This window comes from Sander vitreus, chromosome 17 (assembly GCF_031162955.1).
Source record: "Sander vitreus isolate 19-12246 chromosome 17, sanVit1, whole genome shotgun sequence".
Lineage (NCBI taxonomy): Eukaryota > Metazoa > Chordata > Actinopteri > Perciformes > Percidae > Sander > Sander vitreus.
Genome location: NC_135871.1, coordinates 973,407 through 992,598, shown reverse-complemented (window position 1 = coordinate 992,598; position 19,192 = coordinate 973,407). Strand labels below are relative to the sequence as shown.

Here is a 19,192-nt window from a genome sequence, read left to right as displayed (position 1 = left end):
GAGTATTGAAAAATGCCTCGTCATTCAGGACCCAATTTCACTACCTAAGGAGTTAATCTCATCCATCAGAGTCAGTGTGCCAATCAGCATGCTTCTACCAAGATAATACCAAGGTAATAATGTCTGCGATTGGCTGTCTAATGTTACACATCGTAGAGACTCTGTTACACAGAGACAGCTCACGTAGTAGGAGTTGAAAACTAAATACAAAAATGTGTACCGTAACGTTTTAATTTCTTTTGGTTTAAAAAGGTTGGTATCGGAAAAAAGTATGGTTTAAGATCGGTATCAAAGTCACGGTATTGGTACCGGTATCGGACGTTTTTGAACGATACCCAGCCCTACTGACCAGTAAAGTGTATCAAGAGAAACAAAACAACTCATGCCATCTTTCCATACAAGGGAACCGTGGCACAAATACAAAACAGAACTGAGATCCAAAAATAGAGAGAAATCAGAGGTTTGAAATCCCAGTGTCCTTACCGTCTCGTTGTGTGGACTGTGTGAAACGTACTCCTCTGGGGTTAACATAGTCTATGTCATGGATAGAGGGGCTGTCTGACTGCTCTGTATTGGCGTCTCTGTCCTCCAGAACCTCAGGGATGGACTCCACCGAGGCCGACTGAGCCGTTTCTACCTGCCTGCCCTCAGACTAGACGCAAACGCAAAAGAACACAAATCATTAGTCATATATGAAAGGTAAAGTCACGTAACAGCTCCAAAGATAAGACAGAGGATTAGTTACTTGAGTACACCCCCAGTCACAAACAATAGACACAATTTCACAAACAAAATAAACATAAAATATGAAAAAGACATTCACCAAATAGATAATAAAAATAGACTATTTGATAACTGATAATGATGTTGGTCGTTCTATTGATAGTCCAAACAGCCTTACCTGTGAATCCGGAGAGCCGGGCTCAGTCCCTGGAAGCGTAGCAGCAGTGCCAGGGGTGGTTGCCGACGAGTAACATTGTTCCAGGTCAGAGAGGTCTTCCCTGGAGGCGGCTTTGGAACAGGTGTCCAGGCCACTGTCTGTGGTTGTAGGGCTGGAAACTGACGAACCAGCACTGTCTGAAGCTGGCAGGCCAGAGGTGGACAAGCCTTGCTCAATGAACGGGACGCCACCTACCGGGAAAGAGATGCAGTCACACGAGGGTGTAACACGATGTGTTTTCACCGTTCACCCAATATGCTTGGGCCTGTGTAAACATTTTCAAACCGGTTTGATATCAAGCCAAACACCGACCAAATCAGTATTCTGTATTTTACTACTAGGTTCCGCCTCAGCGTCCTGGAGGCGTACAGGTCCTGGAGAGACGGCAGATTGCAGCCAATCACCTTCTCAGCAGAGCAGATGATACGCTGCAGTCTGCCCTTGTCCTTAGCAGAGGCAGCAGCGTACCAGATGGTGATGGAGCAGGTGAGGAAGGACTCAATGATGGCAGTGGTGAAGTGCACCATCATAGTCTTTGACAGGTTAAATTTCTTCAGCTGCCGCAGGAAGTATGTCCTCTACTGGGCTTTTTAGATGAGGGAGCTGATGTACGCCCGTGTTTGGCAGTGTGGTGCCTAATCCTTAGCCGTTTTATATCAGACCACAGCAGAACGTGCCGCTGCACCTGCAGACAACGCTCAGGGAAATGTAGCTTGTGTGAAGCTACCACACTACTTGATCAATAAAAGAGCTAAGCTACTGAAAAGCTTTTTGACTCAGAAAACAGACGCTATTAAGAAGTAATTAAACTAGAAATGCTACTGCCCAACACTGCTCGCAATACAAGTTAGATTTAGTGCCGTGGCGCCGTCGCCACACGTTGCTGATGTCGGCTACTTTTTCATTTTCCAGAAGGTGTCATAGTGACAAATGTGAGTTCAACCGCTTAGCGTGAAATCAAACCGGTTTAGCCTCGTACACTGGACTGGATCATTGAAACCGGAAGTTGACCCAACTCTATCACCTGCATGCACAAATGTATACTACCGCTTCATCTATCATGTAAAAATCAGCAGCAATATATAAGGTCCGCCAAAGATTTCTAATGCATTGCCAGAAAGTCAATATTAGTCGATTCTTCATGAAAAAAGGCATGTTATCCTCGTCATTTGACCCTACCAGGATTTTTGAAAGAAGGAAACAGGCAATGTTGATGTGATTTTAGCTTATTCAAAGTCCAGATAGCTGAGGATGGGTCATTGATGATTGATGAGTGTATTATCACAATAGTGTGTGTCTTACCTAAAATGTTGTTGTTGCTGAGGGTGCTGGACTGTGTCGAGTCCATCTGACCGGAAGGACTTCGGACCATGTGGCGAGACTGCCTCGGTGAGCGTTTCTGCTTCTTCCATTTGGATGACTCTGTAATCCCACCGGCACGCATCTTCAACTGGAGGAAACAGAGTGGATCACTGAGTAAGGCTTCTCCAAACACACAGTACTGCTGGACCACCATTGCAGATTAAGGTCATGATCAGATAGGAAGCCTCATTTCTCTTAACATTCCTTATTTTGTTCTCAGAAAATAAGTAGCTGTGAGAAATGTCAGTAACAGACTGCCAAATGCTATGTCGTTAAACACATGTTCAGCTTTTCTTTTGTTGCTTTTTATAAGCTTTGCTTGAACATGAAGGGGATGAGGAGCTTCTAAGAAGGGAACTCCTGATACTATACTTCAAAGTGTGTTTCCAGGTGTTGGGGAGCACTACTGCCTATGTGAAAACAGTTGTGTAAAGCCTTTTGTGGCTCCAGAAGGAGCTGTGTGGAGTCCCTTGCTTGGGTTAGGTCTTAACAAAGCTTCATACTGAACAGGGCAGCTCAAAAGAAATCATTCATTTGTTACATTCTAATGTATTACACTACGTTAAAATTATGGTCATACAATTAAGCTAATTTGAATATCTGAAGCAAATGTACACCTGTCATAATCATCTTGTATAACATGGGTGGTGTATCCCACTTTGGAAAAAAACTGAAGGATGTTCAAAAGTGAACATCCTATTTGATCATGGGCTAAAACGAGCACAGCTTCAGCTGTGGAGTAACCAGCAGGTGATTCTATGAGAAAATGGACAGATAAAAAACAGCACTGAATGTACATGCAAACAAATACTGGACACCAGAGAGCCACGGCCACTTCCTCTGCTTTCATGTGGCGTGCTGTTATGTGCGGGTGTTTGTGTTTATTTATTCAAACCAGTTACGGTTTCAGACACTCTTCTGAATCTGTTTGGTGACCTGATCTAAACTTTCCTTAAAACAAACAGACAAAAAAAGCTACTGAGACATGCTCTAGCCTGCGACAGCCAAGAAAGTATGGTGTAGCATGAGACACAGCAGCTGAGACATATGCATGAGGGTGGAAACCCAAAATAAGATTCAATTAAAAACAAAACTCAATAATAAAAAAAATTTAATGAGAGCATTCGCAAGCACAGACATGTCATAGTGAACTATGTTTAACTTGATGAAGACTGTCCAGAATAAACTACATCAGTTGATGTGTTCTTCAATAACATGACAAGTTCCTCCTTCTAGCCAAGTTTAAAGGGAGGTCTTTTAAAAAGGACAAGGGAAATGTTACAGGGAGAGATTCTCCTGCCTAAATACTGAAAGTCATCTTCCTTACCTGCACTCGTTTGTTTTTCCACAAGATATTGTAAGCCTCAGAAGAGAAGGGGAGCGGGCAGGGGCCCGTGATTAGTGATGGGTAACATGTCAGCAGTGGGAGCAACACAAAACACACTCGGACATACAGTACACGTTGGTGTATGGTGGGAGGGGTGTCACTCACTCACTCAGTCTCACTCTCACACACACACACACACACACACACACTCACACACACACACACACACACAACTGGAGAATGTGCAGCCAGCCAATGAGCAGGCAGTGGATGGGCAGACAGACCATGCAAAAAGCAAAAACTGCTGGAAACACCTGCTTCCAGCTCTATTTTCAGGTCCCACATAAATACTACATGTATAACAGCATTACTACAGCCATTCGAGCACAACGGGGAAACTCGAGTTAGCTTATATTTATACAGTATGTAGCTAGTTTTCATTATGAACCATAGTACAAACAATGGTATAAAATGCCGTGCTTGGGGCAGTCCCATAAAATGTTGATTTAAAAGCTAATGGAAGCCGTTTTTTTACTGCTCTTTTTGGAGGTAGGGAAGGAACCAACTAGCTAGCCCTCATCCATGAAGTCTTTTCTCTTGTAAAACCAAAACATACTGTGTGAAAACATAGAAAACTATGTGTGACTTGTCCACGTTTCTTTTCAAGTGTGGAATGGGGTCATTGTTTTCCCTCAGGGCCAACGCGAGAAAAACACCCACTGCAACTGTAGGTTTCACCAGCCGTAAAGCCACAGGAGGCAGTAATGAGCCAGTTCTTCAGACGAACAAGATGCCACACTTGAAATATTAGCCCCGGAAAGGTGCTTTATCAGAATTTGATAAGACAGAAGGCTTCCAGGGTGAGAACTCAGTGATTGCTATTGCAAATGTTCATTCATTTTCCATCTCTGATAAAAGCAGCATACAGCCACTCCCTTAACTGACATTTCATACATACAGACTCAAAGTGTAGGGTTCTCTCTCGTCTCTCGTGAGCCTGAAAGCTATGTTTAGTGTTGAGACATCATTCACATACTCAGCTCTAACGGTTATTTTGTCAGGTTACCACTATGCTGGCACACTACAAAGTAGCGATAGGTTGCCATTACATGCATAAAGTTGAACCTTTTCAACTCCCACATTGCACCACAGGGAGACTGTTGCAGTCCCAGTGGGCAGAGGTCAAATTTGGAATGAGTTGCATCTTGTCACATCAGGCACTTCTACCAGTTACCCAACTGTGAGTTTGTGATGTTCAGTGCATCCAAAGACCGATTTATTGAGTAAGCGTTTGACACAGTGTAGTAGTATTGATTTAGTACAGCCATTTTCCCTTAACCTGCCTCTCTCTATTTCCCTTACTCATCCCATGGGTTTCCCAGAGACACTTTAGATAAGTGATGTGGACTTTGAAGCAAAGCATGTAATGGGTTCTACTCCTCAATGTTCTTACTTTAATTAGTTAGAGCAACTAGAATGTATGATGGTGAAATAACAGGAAAATGTTTTGATTAAGAAAGAAAAATAATTAAGAAAAGACATGAGAAAAACTATTTTAAAAACCACCAGAGTTTAATAGCTTCCCAATGCACCCTCATGCACGTCCACCAGGAAACCATGTTAACTCTGCCTGTGACCGTGCACTATGCCAGGGGGCCAGTTAGGTACCCTCGCTAGGCCAATCACACGAGTGTTTCTACACTGCTCCGCACAAATAAGAGCCAGGATACAGAATGGGGTCTGTGTGAAGGAAAACAGGCAGACACAGACAGACGGGCAACTCAAAGTAAATAACTAAAAGTTCTTTAAACTGAAGGACAGAGGTGAGATTAGAGAGGGCAACATTGATAGGAACCAGTGACAGGAGGAGGACAACCATAAATAGGCTTCTAAAAGGTTAATCCCGATTTCTGCGTCCTTAATTACATTATTTAGTGAATCATGGTCATTTTACCTAAGATGTTGTGACGCAAATAAAGCACTTCAGATTACAATATGCAGGAATAATGTGGCTAAGCTTGGTATTTTTGACATATCTCAGTCAGTAAAGTGATGCCATTACATCAATAACTGGATTTCACAGCCACAGACAGAACATTCAAACAGAAACCTTCCGAAACGACACAATGACAACAAAAACAACCAAGACAGTGAAGATTGGGGAAAAGAGCACAATAGTAGCGAGCGATCTATTACACATTCAACATTTCAGTCCTTTTACCTTCTTCATGTTGGCAGCCACGTAACTCTTGGCCTCCTCTTTGAACTGTGGTAGTCTGAAAGGAAAGAAAAAAGACCCATAGAATAAGTCAGGAGAGTCTCTGACATAAACCTATTGTCCAGGCATTGTCCTCACAGATACAGGAAACTCAAAAAAGAATTTGTAACTCAAAAGGTAGTCATTATATTGCTGATAAAATGAGTAGCTGGTAACTTCTTCTATGTTGTTTCTTCCTTCTTTTATAATCGTTATTTGCTGGTTCAGATGCTAGGTTTTGAAAACAGATCTAAAAATGAACCTTCCAAGAAGCATTATAAATGTTGGAGAGACAAGGTTTGTGTCAGTGACAAAAACAAACTGAGCTGTTGAACCATTAGGTAGAGGAGATGGTGTAGCTAATCTGCTCAACTGGTGACTTTCTTCCCAAATAAATCTGAAACTAATTGTTACCTACATGGTTCACCATTACAGCTGTAGCTTGGATGATTATTGAAATTTATTGAAAAAAATGTCTGGTATTCCAGACTCAAGCAACACAAAACAAACAAAATATATATATATATATATATATATATATATATATATATTTTTTCACGTTTTCATAAAAACACATTCATTTCATGATTGAAATTTTCTAAAAAAAAATTCATAAATAAGTTACATAAATGACTTTATAATTATACATTACACCTTTTGACAGGCAAAATGCATCCAACCTATTCTTAAAAGAATGAATGGAATGGAAGGGGAACGCACAACGTCTTCTGGAAACTTGTTCCATGATTTTACCGCACGGAGGGTGAAAAAATTATTTTTCTTTTCAGACAGGCATGTTCTAGGGTCAAGTTTTAAAGAATTCCCTCGTGTCTCATACCTATTGCTCCAAAACTGGAAGATAGGCTCAACTGTTACATCATATATTCCCTGTACAAGCTTATACACCTGAATCATATCATTCTGTAGCTCCTAAATATGAGTGTCAGTAAACTTAATTTTCTCAATCTATCTTCATACGACATTTGTCATTCCTGGAATTAATTTAGTAGCTCTTCTCTGGACCTTTTGAATTTTTTCTATATATTTTAATTTATATGGACACCAGACTGAGCTAGCATATTCAAGATGGGATCTTACCAGAGATTTGTACAGTGGTAAAAATATATCCTTGCATACATTTTATAAACCAATTATTTTAATGATTAATCAATTAATCATTTGGTCCATAACATGTCAGAAAATAGTGAAAAATGGCCATCACAAGTTTCCAACGTGATGTCTTCAAATGTCCAAAACCCAAAGAGATTTAATTTCCTGTTATAAGACTACAAAAACCATCTAATCTTCACATTTGAAATGGTGGTCAGTATATCTCGACCTCTATTGCTTTGCTTTCTTTTTTTTTGGTATCTACTGCAAGTTCCCCAACTCAATGGAAGTGCAATACTAAATTCCCAGAGTACCCCTTTTCATGTATTCCCTTAACCCAAAACAGAAGAAACAATTAATACACAAGGAACTTAAACATGCTCTAAGCTGAGATGCTGCTTAAGAGGCAATATCCCGGTTGGAATCTCAACATTTCAAACCCAAGCCGTTAATAAACTTTTCCAGCCTTTGATGAGCAACGCTGGCTGCTGTTCTCAAGTGTGTGAGAGAGTGTGTGTGTGTGTGTGTGTGTGTGTGTGTGTGTGTGTGTGTGTGTGTGTATGTGTATGTGTGTGTGTGTGTGTGTGTGCGCCTCTAGGTTCCTGTGGACTTTAAAGCTTTGCTGGAAAATGAGATGTTACCACCAGTCACACACACACACACACACACACACACACACACACACAGACAAAAAGAAGAGGAAAAAAAGCAGCCAGCAGCCCCCCTCCTGACATTAACTCAGCGTTAATAGAGTGTTGTCTTGCGGGCATGATTATTGGATGATCTGTGGGTCCAACAGATTAACATGCCTAATACTTTCAGCAGGCAATCTAAGACTCCTTCTGAGGAGAGCTGCTGTTCATCATTCTCTGATGGGGGTGGGGGCCAGCACAGACCCTCTCACATCTCTATTATCCAGGGTCTGTGGACAAGTTGGGGGCTGGGGGTGGAACATGAGCAAAATGAGATGTGGGGAGTGTGTGTATGTGTGTGAGCAGTATCAGAAGGATGTAATAAAAAGCCCCCACTAAATTTATATCTCCTGTTCATGAGCGGGGATGCTTCTGTTTACGACTGTGGCTGCCGTGCTTCTCTAGTTCCATGCTCGCACAGTAAAATCTAGTTAGAAGACATGGTAACAAGGTGCCATACAAGAGTCCTGCCAATAAATAAAATAAAAACAGGCCTAGAATGTTTGGAGGGCGCATCAGCGAATGGCGACAAGCTTGGCAAAAACAAACAGTGGACTCCACAGTAGAGAAGATAACCCATCACTTTGTGACAAATCCTGCGTCAAATAGTCTTGGTGGAGACATACATGCCTTCAGAGAGTAGGTGAATAACACCATTAGTTTATCATGAGCTCTGTTTGTCCTGCAGGTGTGTTCCTTCACATTCAGATGAGCGGAGAGCTTGTTTTGTAGCTGGTTTTTTTCTGATTGCTTCTGTCTGGGATCGCAGGCAATGTTAATTCTTTATGTGTGTGTGTGTGTGTGTGTGTGTGTGTGTGTGTGTGTGTGTGTGTGTGCGCGCTCCTTAGTATTTATGGGGCTGGGAGCTCTGCTGTTAAAGCAGAGACTAGCTTCATCTGTATGCAGATCATGCGGTGGACAGCTCAATTGGCTCATCCCCTCGTCTGTGACTGAATGTGACTGGCACTCTGATGCATGTGGATGGGTTGGGGGTTGTGTGGGGGGTGATGGGGAGAGAGAATCTCTTATGCTAAATGCCAAAGGAGAAATCATGTTATGGCATTAGTGAATCAGTGGCCCATTGACCCTGTGCACAGTGCCAAATGAAATTCACGAGCTTCATGGGGAATAATGAAGCCTGAGAGACGGATATTTGCAGAAAACCGACAATCTACAATCCAGAGGTGATAAAGAAGAGCAGCCGGACTCTTCTTCTGTGGAGAGAGACAACCTAAGATGCGGGGTTTGTAACTCTTTACTTTCCTGTTATTCAAGATAAAAAGAAAGATAGAAGCAGCACCCAAGATTCAATTCTAGAAAAATCTCCAATTATTTGATTATATAGTTCATCTGTAACACTTTATAATAATGGTACATGCATTATTATGACTTCATGTATGAAAAAGCATGAATTCATTCATGTAGTACTTATATATTAAATATCAGTAATATACAAGGATTCATAGTATCTCATGCATGACTTAATTCAGTAACAATACCGTAATTAATGCATCAATGAAGGAATTTGAATCATCATGACTTCTGATTTATCAATCATGTTCATGTCTTTTTTAAGCAGTGTAGTGTACATAGATTCTGAAGAACTGTAGTGTTGTAAATAAACATGACTTCTTCATGACTTCATCATGTTTGTGGCTCTTCAAATAAAGTGCTGACCTGCTCCATCTTTAACATTAATAAATAAGATATGATTAATGGTGGCATGAAATGTATTAAGAATTAAAGAAGTGGGTTGGCAAAATGATACTGAGGTCACTACATTAACACAAAATACAGATGCACTGCAGATGCTATTTTATAGTTGCATTATTCACCAACATGAGGCACTTAAACAGTAATGCCTGAGAACAATGCTCACCCAAGTAGAAGACTTATTAATTTTACTTTTTACTAACTTCTAAGTATCTTAACACCAGAAATGTCTTGACAAATTGTTTTATTTGATGGGTCACAAAGATGATTGCTGCATAGCCACCATTAATCATATCTTATTTATCAATGTTAAAGATGGAGCAGGTCAGCACTTTATTTGAAGGGCCACAAACATGATGAATCATGAAGAAGTCATGTTTAGTTAATCATGATTACAACACTACAGTTCAGATTCTTTAGCCTGTCACTTTAACTACAGAGTTACCTATGAAGAAGACATGAACCTTACTAATAATAATATATTATTATTATATATATATATATATATATATATATATATATATATATTATAAATAATCATGATTGAAATACCTTCATTAATACATTAAGGTATTAAGTCATGAATGAGATACTATTAATCATTGTACATTACTGATAGTTCATGAAGTACTACAAGAATGAATTCATGCTTTTCCATGCATCCAGCCATCTTAAATCAAACTTTAAAAATTCATAAAACATCAGCCGTACATGCTACAACGTCGCAACTTATGCCAAACTGTAGCCCCAATAGAGCAGAAACTATGCTCTGCTGTTACCTAGCAATTTTGAAGTCCATCACTCTACTTTTTGCAAAAACTGCAAAACTTCTTAAACCTATCTCCTCGCACACGTTTGTTTCAATTGACACCAAATTTGGGCAACTTCATCTTCAGACTGTCCTCCACAAATGTACCATTCAAATTTTTGATTTATCAAAAATTGAGCCCACAGTGCATTAAAATGTTTTACTGCATACAGTAGTGTAAACAAATACTGCAATTCCTTCTAAACTAAATCTTTGACGTACATGGAAGTTTAGGAAAATTATGTTATTGAGTCAACCCAGGCTGACTCAATAAAATATAGTCCAAATAGCTAGAGGAGTCATCACCTGGACAATAGCTAACTGAGATTAGCATTTGCCTTTGGACCTGAAGATTGTGAGTTCAAAGCTCAACGGTCACAATTTCATATCTTAAACATAATCAGCCATTGTGCTTTGGACACTTTCCCTGCAAGTTTAAAATGCTCTGCCCCGACCATATATAGCAGCAATAATTATAACATGTTACCAGTTCATCTAAAAAAACAGTCCCCACACAAGCAGGTTTAACATATCAGAAACTACTCAGTGTTAACATACGGAGTCCTAACCACTTCACATTCAGGTATAGCTGAACACAAATGTCTAACTTAATACTGCACCCATCTTCACAAACACTGTCCTATTCATTTACCTAGAGAACAGTAGCTGCACCATGTCAACCAGTGTATGTTCAGCTGATTTCCTGAGGAGCTCTGCAAACACAGAAGAGAAACAGATATTAGAACCACCAAACAGAATGAAATAGAGAAGCAGGTACAATAGAGACAGCCAAACAAAGACAATAGGGCTAACTAATTAACTAACTCGTTTTGACTTTATTCGATTTTAGAATGTTTTTTCTGTTACAAGTTTGTGTTGTGATGCAACAGATTGTAGCACTATGCCCAAGACAAATTTCCCCTCGGGGAAAAACAAGTTTATTCTATTCAAATCTTAACTAACTAGTCTAAACAAGATAGAGCTAAGAGAGCAGAAGCGAGAGTGCCAACCCTGTTAGAGAGTGTAAACGTGGAGGAGGCTTATGCAGGCTGTTTCAGATATTTCTGAATAGAAAATCTGTATCATTCTACATTTGACCATTTTTAATGCAAAAAGTACCACCTGCATCCAAAGGGATTACAACACCGGGACAGTAACAGTCTGTAGCTGTCGTTGTCGGAAAAAGAACACAGATGATGCGTTTACTTGAAACTGGAAAGCCTTGTGGTGCATTCAAATACCATTTTCCCATGCAGTGGTTGTTTTTGTTGTTAACAGCAATTTACTGGTGAAATAAGTTATTGTTATATATTAATTCTGACCATATGGCCCTCGCAATAAACAAGCCGCTCTTTAATGTCGCCGACTGTCGTTTTGTGCTCTTCCTTTATCCTTTATGTATCGGTTCAGGCACTGGCACCATTTCAAAGTATCGTTTAAGCACCGGTATCCGAAAAAACCCAAACGATACCCAAGCCTAGTTACAGGATGGCCAAAAACTGTAAGTATGCACACAAACCATACAAGTTCCTTGAATATTTTGTAGTACGAGTTGATGTGATTGTAGCTGAAGTAAAACCATCTAAAATCAGCTAGTGAGTTTTACTAGAAATGACAATCATAGCAGAAATAGAGGTTGATGAGCGTTGCGACTCACCACTTAGACGCATCTCAAAGCAGATCCTGAAGCAGGACTGCATGATCTCACAGACGGACTCATTGGTCAGATGGGCTCCGACTGGTGTCAACAGCAGAGTCCTCAGGACCTGAAACACAGTATCATTTGACTGAAATCATACTACTACATGCATGTATTTTTTCCAAAGCCCTCATGGACTGACACTGGGGACACACAAAAAAAGATTTTTGAAAAATGTGTAGTTCCCGGCCCAAGCAAATGCTGGGACTTACTATGAACATAAAGGAAAAATAAGCACATCAAAATAGTGAACTTAAGCATCCTGTTCCCATAACTCGTGCTAGGTGATGTGTTCCTGAAAGACTGGTGGAGGTACAAACAGACATTACCATTAATAATGCTCTTTTTGTGTATTTGTTCTACTAGAACATATTTACACGCTTTAATGTTTAAAAAAAAAAAAATATATATATAAAAAAGTCCCTTATACTGTCTGCCTACACCTGTATTCATCGTTGCGTCTGTCTCTTTAAGTCCACCCTCCCAAAAAGCCCAATCTGCTCTGATTGGTCAGTGTTTTCGGTCTTCGGCATCTGCTCTGTCGGCATTAATGCAACATCATTGCAGCCAGGGAATCACTGTAACTGGGTTTAGCTGCACTTGTATCATGATTATCACCACAATAGTCTGGTTTACAGGATGCACAGTGCTGGGATTAAGCCTATAACTAACTCCTGCCATCATCCAGCGACCAGTCACTCCAGCTGGGTGAAAAAGGTCTTCGCCAGCGTCAAACCATGCAAAGCTGCAGGGCCGGACAACATCCCTGGATGCATTTTAAAGGACAGCACAGAGCAACAAAAAAAATTTTTTTTGCAGACATTTTTAACATCTCACTCACGAATTTGGCAGGGAGGAGATTTTCGGAACGAACACCGGTAACGCTAACGGAGGTGTAACGCTAACGGAGGTGTAACGTTACGAATGGCCGCTGTTCTGACTCGGGTGCCTGGGTCTGTTTCCCGACGGTTCAGTAAACTGCTGTTAGCGTCCTTAGCACCAGAGTCAACTGCTGACCGGGTTTGGATTGCTGTAATGCTAGTGGCTGGCTGCTAGCTGGCTGGGGGCTGACTGTGGATGTGTCCCCAGGCTGTAGTCAGCTCTCATCCCGACTGAAGCCTTACAGCGCCGGGAGAGGCAGACAGACACGGGTGTGCTAGCTGGCTAAATTACCATTAGATTAGTCGTCTAACGTTACTGATGAATTCGTGGGTACCTGTACTATGTCAACATAACTAAAGGACGAATTACCGATCGTATAAAGTAACTTGCTTATGTAGTTGAAAAACTGCTCAGTAACTAAAGTATCCGCAGCTACCGTGAAGAACTGTACTGTGTCCATGTTTCACAGAGTAACTTAGGTCTTTTCACCTGAAACATTTTTGTTTTTGTTGACAGTTATTGTCATTTATGCTGTAAAATGTTTGTCAAAGAGAAAAAAAAGAGTGGTCTTTTGTCACATATTTATGTTAAAAAGCCATGGAAAACGTGCATTTCGCATAACATGTCACATTTAATAATGCTGTTCTCATTTCAAAAAATATTTTGTAGATATTTCTGAACATGTGTATCAATTTCAAAATATGCATGATACTGTCAGAAGGCTGATACTATGTTTGTGTCAGAGGAAATGTGTTTTAGGCGTCTTGCCCTGCTCTACTCGTGACCCATCATGTTCAAAAAGTGTTGTTCCAACTACATGTTCATTACTTAAATGTACACTCCTGTCTCATAGTCTCAACAAAACAGAAACTCTGAGCCTCACAAAGGTTTCAGTTGTTGGAAGGCTGCTGCGCTGTGCTGGATTCACTTTAACAGGTATTGAGACAACATGAATACTTTTTGTTGATTCCATCAGGTCAGTGCAAGGCCACTGTAGTTACTACTTATAAACATGTACCTGCAGAATTTTCATGAGGACGACTTCATCGCTGGCAGGGTCTGTTCCTACAAATCTAGCGTGTGTGACGGCGTCAGCCATGTTCTCAATGGCTTCTGCTGCTGCTTCATGGTTGGCATCTGCAAACAGACAAGAACACACAACTTTCTCAAATGGCTGACTCAGAAAATCCAAACACGATTAGCTTGATAATGAGAGCTTTTAATAGGAAAGAGCACTGAAAGGAAGCCATGTTACTCAGGGCAGTTTAGATTGAGGTAGTCTATATCCTTGACGTTCCACTTCCGGGATTGGTCCATTGCCGCCGGAAAATCTGCCGGATTTCACTCATTTAGGCCGGACATCCATTACCTTGAGCTTCCTTTGTGTTGGTGTTCTAACCTCTGGTGGATTTGTGAGGACTATGGTTAACTGGTCCTCAGATCTCTGCAGGGTAAATCCAGACAGCTAGCTAGACTATCTGTCCAATCTGAGTTTTCTGTTGCACGACTAAAACCACTATGTTCCACCAAAACAAGTTCCTTCCCGAGACTATTTGCAGCGCTTTTCTCCGGTGCTTAGCACCGCCCAAGATGATTGTGATTTAAAGAAATGCCAATAAACCAGAGCACGATTTCCTCCCATCCCCGAATGCTATGTGGAGTAGTCAGACCTTCCTCCAGCGAGCTTCGGAGGAGGGTCTGGCAAAGTGAGACTAAGATTGAGGTAACACTTTATACTAACCATCACTGATGAATGGTAAATCAATAGTTAATTAAACTTAAGTTGTAAGTTATTTCACTGTTAACAAACTATGAAATGATAATGAAGTTTACTAATTATTAGTAATGCAATTATTCTTTATTTCAACAGTTAGTATTTGCACACATCATAACATTTTATATAGTATATTACCTTTAAATGATTTGGATGGCTATTATGACGTTCCAACTGATGATTATAATACCTTGTAAATGGTTAATAAATACTTCGTAAAGCAGGTTTATAGCCAAAATAGTTACTTAATAAAAAAATTAATATATATATATATATATACATACACACACACACACACACACACAGTATATGGTATGTTTGGATTGCATCATAACATTTTCTTGTATATATTGTGCAGCCCCGCCACAGTTTTCCTGCCAAAACTGCCACTGGCAGATATACATTTGTTTTTCACTGCGTGAGAAAAGGATGTGTGGCGTGAGAGCGTGTGAAAAGTGCCAATGTGTGACAGTTGGCAGCCCTGTACAGTTACATGCACGTGTTTGTAGAGCTGAGAATGGCGTGCACGTGGTACTTTAAGCCCTGCTAGCCCTACCTGTGATGCATATGGTGGAAAACTACTCCAAGTGTTTAATTTAAATTTCTGAATGGAAATGTGTACTTTGGGCAATTAAACCCATTCTGTGCCAGAAAAAAAATCAGAATGAGTCGCCGTTCCAGCGGTAATGTAAATGTAGGCTGAGATTGTTAGTAAACTCAGCAACCAAGAACACAGCTCCAACTGCTCAACGCACAAACAAAACTAGACAAATGTGGTACGGCCTATCCACGTTGCCTTCAAACCCTGGGATCTAATGACCAGATGTGGCCTTTTGTTGGGGGCAGGCTGGGACAAATTGGCTGTCGGAGCAACAGGAGCCAGTGTTTTTGAAACCTGACCGGCTGGCCAGCTCTCTGCCTGGAGCCAGCCTGTTTTCCTTTCCCATCGCCCTCAGGAGCAGCAATTCATTAACTAATAAGCACAAGGGAAAAGAGAGGGGAGCAGAAAGATGGAGAGAGAGATGGAGAAAAGGAGGTTCAGATGAGGATTAAGTTAAACAACAATGCAGCCGTGGCCGGGTTGGGATCAGTGGGTAGAGCAGGCGCACATATACTGAGAGGTTTATGCCTCAATGCAGAGGTCCAGGGTTCGAATCCGACCTGTGACAATTTCCTGCATGTCTTCCCCCTCTCTCACCTAGCTGTCCTGTCAAAAATTAAAGGCAGAAAAGCCCAAAAAAATAATCTTAAAAAAAAAAAAAAAGCCACAACAACAACACTGCAGCCTGTCAACATGAAGACTGATATATGGAAAAGATGGTCAGCTCAGGGTTTAAAGTGATACTGAACCTTTCTGTGTGAGCATGTGATAGTAGACATTAAATAAATGATAAATGTTACTTCTTAGGAAATGTTTGGGACATGTTGGTAATTGGCAGCTGTTGTGGAGACCTGGAGTGCAGACAGTATATCAGTCAGAAGTTGGTTAATGGCTGAGAACTGGTGTATGTGTGGTTGAGGCCGTTGAGACAGAGCAATGACAACATCCCTCTAGAGGCAAGGGTGACAACAAGCATGGAAGTACTGCTGAAATCATCCAATGTCCAGACAGAGAATCTGGAGACACAATGTCAGAAGTGATATAAAACACTAATCCCTCTGTTGGCACAGTCTATACAAGCGGTATCCAAAGGAAGGGTTGGGGGGGTATTGTTAAAATAACACTGAGGAAAGGAGAGGCTCAATATGAGTGTTTGTGTGTGTGTGTGTGTGTGTGTGTGTGTGTGTGTGTGTGTGTGTGTGTGTGTGTGTGTGTGTGTGTGTGTGTGCCTGTGCCTGTGCCTGTGCCTGAGGGTATGTGGGCAAAGTCAATAGGGGTTTGAACCAGCTGCCACATAAAGCAGTTTAAGTAATATCAAACTCTGGTCACAAAAATCAAAGACGTGGCGTGAGTGAGAGCGAGCAGAAGGGCAGAGTGGCTGGTTTTTAAGAGAGCAACACACAAAAAGCTCTCGAGCTGCACTCTGTATAAGGGCCAATACATCTTTAGAAACAACACAAAGGGCCTGCTGCTTTTTCCATGGTCAGAGAAGAAAATGAGTTTGTTCACCTGTTCATCTTCTGAATAGCACAAGATCACCTTTCAGCCAGGCTGCGCTCATCTTTAGCTCCACTGTCACTGGCACAATAGTACATGCATGGAATGCATATACAGTATATTTATAGAACTTTGTTGTCCAAGTGTTGGTGGTTTTGCCTTTACTTTTCCGAAGATAACGCAACATACGGAAAAAGGCAACACTGAAGTTGCTAAAAAAAATTAAAAAAAAGGCAATCATTACCATGTGCCTTTATGGTGAATTTTATTTTCAGAAACTGTGTTCACATGCAAGGAATTTGACTCCAACTTTAAGTTGCTCTCAATATAGTGGCATATAGTTTAAGAGCAGGAACGATGAGACAAACTAAATGTAATTGTCTGCATTGTCTAAATTTGTCAAATTTAAACCTTTTTTGTAATGTCATGTTCATGCTCTTTTCAGACAGTTTTGGGCATTTCACTGGGGCTTACAATCTCGTTCACATTGTTTTATTTGTTGACATGAAAGAGGTACTCGTGCTATTTAGTTTTGTGTTTCTATAAGTTAAGGGACCTGCAAGATTTAAAAAAGGCCAAGATGACCCTGATGACATCATTGGGTTATTTTCTCAGACTCAGACCTTTTCTCCACTTTAAATCAGTACAATTTCTACTCTTTTTCTTTTAATGCTTATTATCATTATTCTTTTTTTCTCACTTTTGCTGTGATGCCTTGTTCATCAGATTTTTCATCCACGGAGTTTGAGTAGGAAGTATTGCTCTTTCCGTTGCTGAACTACATGTAATGTTGCAGCTCATGCTAATTATGTACTTCTTTCTTTTATTATACCAGCCATTTTATTCAAGAATAACAATTTATTCAACACTAAAATCACAGGCAGGCTACAGCTGTACTCTAAGCTCATCTCTTCTGGCTGTGGCTGCAGCTTAAGCCTCAGCTGAGCCTTGCTCTGGGCCCTGCGAGCAGCACAGCGAGGGGCTTTGCTGACTCTGCTGAGCAGACTAAAAGATGGAGAAACGAAGGAGAAACAGTGGAGGAGAGATGAGCAGTGGGAAAAGAGAAGGCAGAGCAGAGATCTGGATATCTGTCAGCACCAAGGCTTAGTTCACTGCTGCCTCCACGCCAGTAGACCTCAGGCCACAGATTGAGAGGAATTACCTCAAACTAAAAGAAATGGGTGAGTGAAATGAGTGGGTGTGCGTGTGTGTGGGAGACCATTTCCTTCCCCTTTCTCTTGGGCCCAAGACAATGAAAAAATGGTGCAGGGGACATGTTGGAGATACCAGGGGGGAAATGTTAACACAACACCCAGGATGAACTGGAACACCACTGCCTCACTGCAGGCTTAGAGAGGGGTGAGGGGGTAATGTGTGCACACCTAAACTGACCCTGAACATCAACACACTCCATCCTTTGATGAAAGCTTACGCGGCATAAAATGGTAAGAAGCAAGAATCACAATGAAGTAGCGGCATCAGAGCTGCTTACAGATGCAACTTTCTTACTGCAGGTAGATAAAACAAACAGATTTAAGAAGAGGCATCACAGGTGAACCTGATGCTAAGTAACAGCGTTTAAGAAAATCTGAATCCAGTAGAGAAGAGATAGCCTCGAAAAGAGTTCAAAGACTTTTTGTTTTTCTTCCCAGCCAGGAGATGGCAGTACTTGACAAGACCAGTGGTGTTGTACGTGCTGTCCATTTACTCTTATCTACTCAGCTATCATGAATGCAACGTCAGTTTTACATATGCTAACTTCAGTTATGATTTTAGCTAAAACAATGTACTGATGAATACAGACGGTACGTTATTCATATTTCTTTAGCGTATCAACAGATATGGTTTTACTGTCTACATGTTTGTAATCAGTGTTTTTATCATTTATAGGATATTATGTAATGATTTCCATGACTTGCTTTGACTAGAACTATTGAAACTGATGCAAATGAAAAGAAACAGACACACTTTTGTGTTTTCTAACAGTACCATGTTTTTGCTTGGGTGACCTGAACGGCCATTACATTATGTAGTTGAATTGAAACTACCAAAGTACAGTATATCATAACGCACTATCACTGTACAGTGTATAATCAATACATCTATATTTAGTTAGGGATGGATATAAATGTATAGTTTTAGTTAGGGGTTTTGTTCGTTTTGCTTCTTGTCTAATTTTCTTTGTGATTTATGTATCGTTGCTTTACAAACTGTCAGACAGGATTATATAGCACTTACTTAAGATGTATTTTTAAAACATTCTGCAAGAACAAAATGTTAAATTACTGTGGTAACTTAAAAACAACAACCTATAACATTACATTTAAAAAATGAGCACTACTTAAGATGAATGGCTTTTCATTGGAAAGCTATGTAATATCTTGCAGTTATACAGATGACTTCAAATGACTGGTACAGTACAATTCTCCTTAAAAATCTAAATTGTAGACACAGTCTGAAATGATGTCTTCAGCCTCCTCTGGGAGCCTCAGACGCATTCTTCAGATCGGGTTTCAATACTCTTTGAACT

The 19,192-nt window shown here is 40.6% G+C and overlaps 1 protein-coding gene across 3 annotated transcripts in view; it reads right to left on the bottom strand.

Annotated features, from left to right (window-relative positions):
* Nucleotides 1-19,192, bottom strand: part of gbf1 (golgi brefeldin A resistant guanine nucleotide exchange factor 1) — a 119,887-nt gene that overhangs the window by 44,642 nt on the left and 56,053 nt on the right. For all 3 annotated transcript variants that reach the window (XM_078273890.1, XM_078273892.1, XM_078273891.1), the window contains exons 5-11: nt 13,809-13,927; nt 11,867-11,975; nt 10,862-10,922; nt 5,851-5,905; nt 2,243-2,390; nt 902-1,131; nt 484-652 (exon numbers count right to left, since the gene is read on the bottom strand). In XM_078273890.1, coding sequence (XP_078130016.1) covers nt 484-652; nt 902-1,131; nt 2,243-2,390; nt 5,851-5,905; nt 10,862-10,922; nt 11,867-11,975; nt 13,809-13,927 — 891 coding nt within the window. The remainder of the gene's footprint in view (nt 1-483; nt 653-901; nt 1,132-2,242; nt 2,391-5,850; nt 5,906-10,861; nt 10,923-11,866; nt 11,976-13,808; nt 13,928-19,192) is intronic.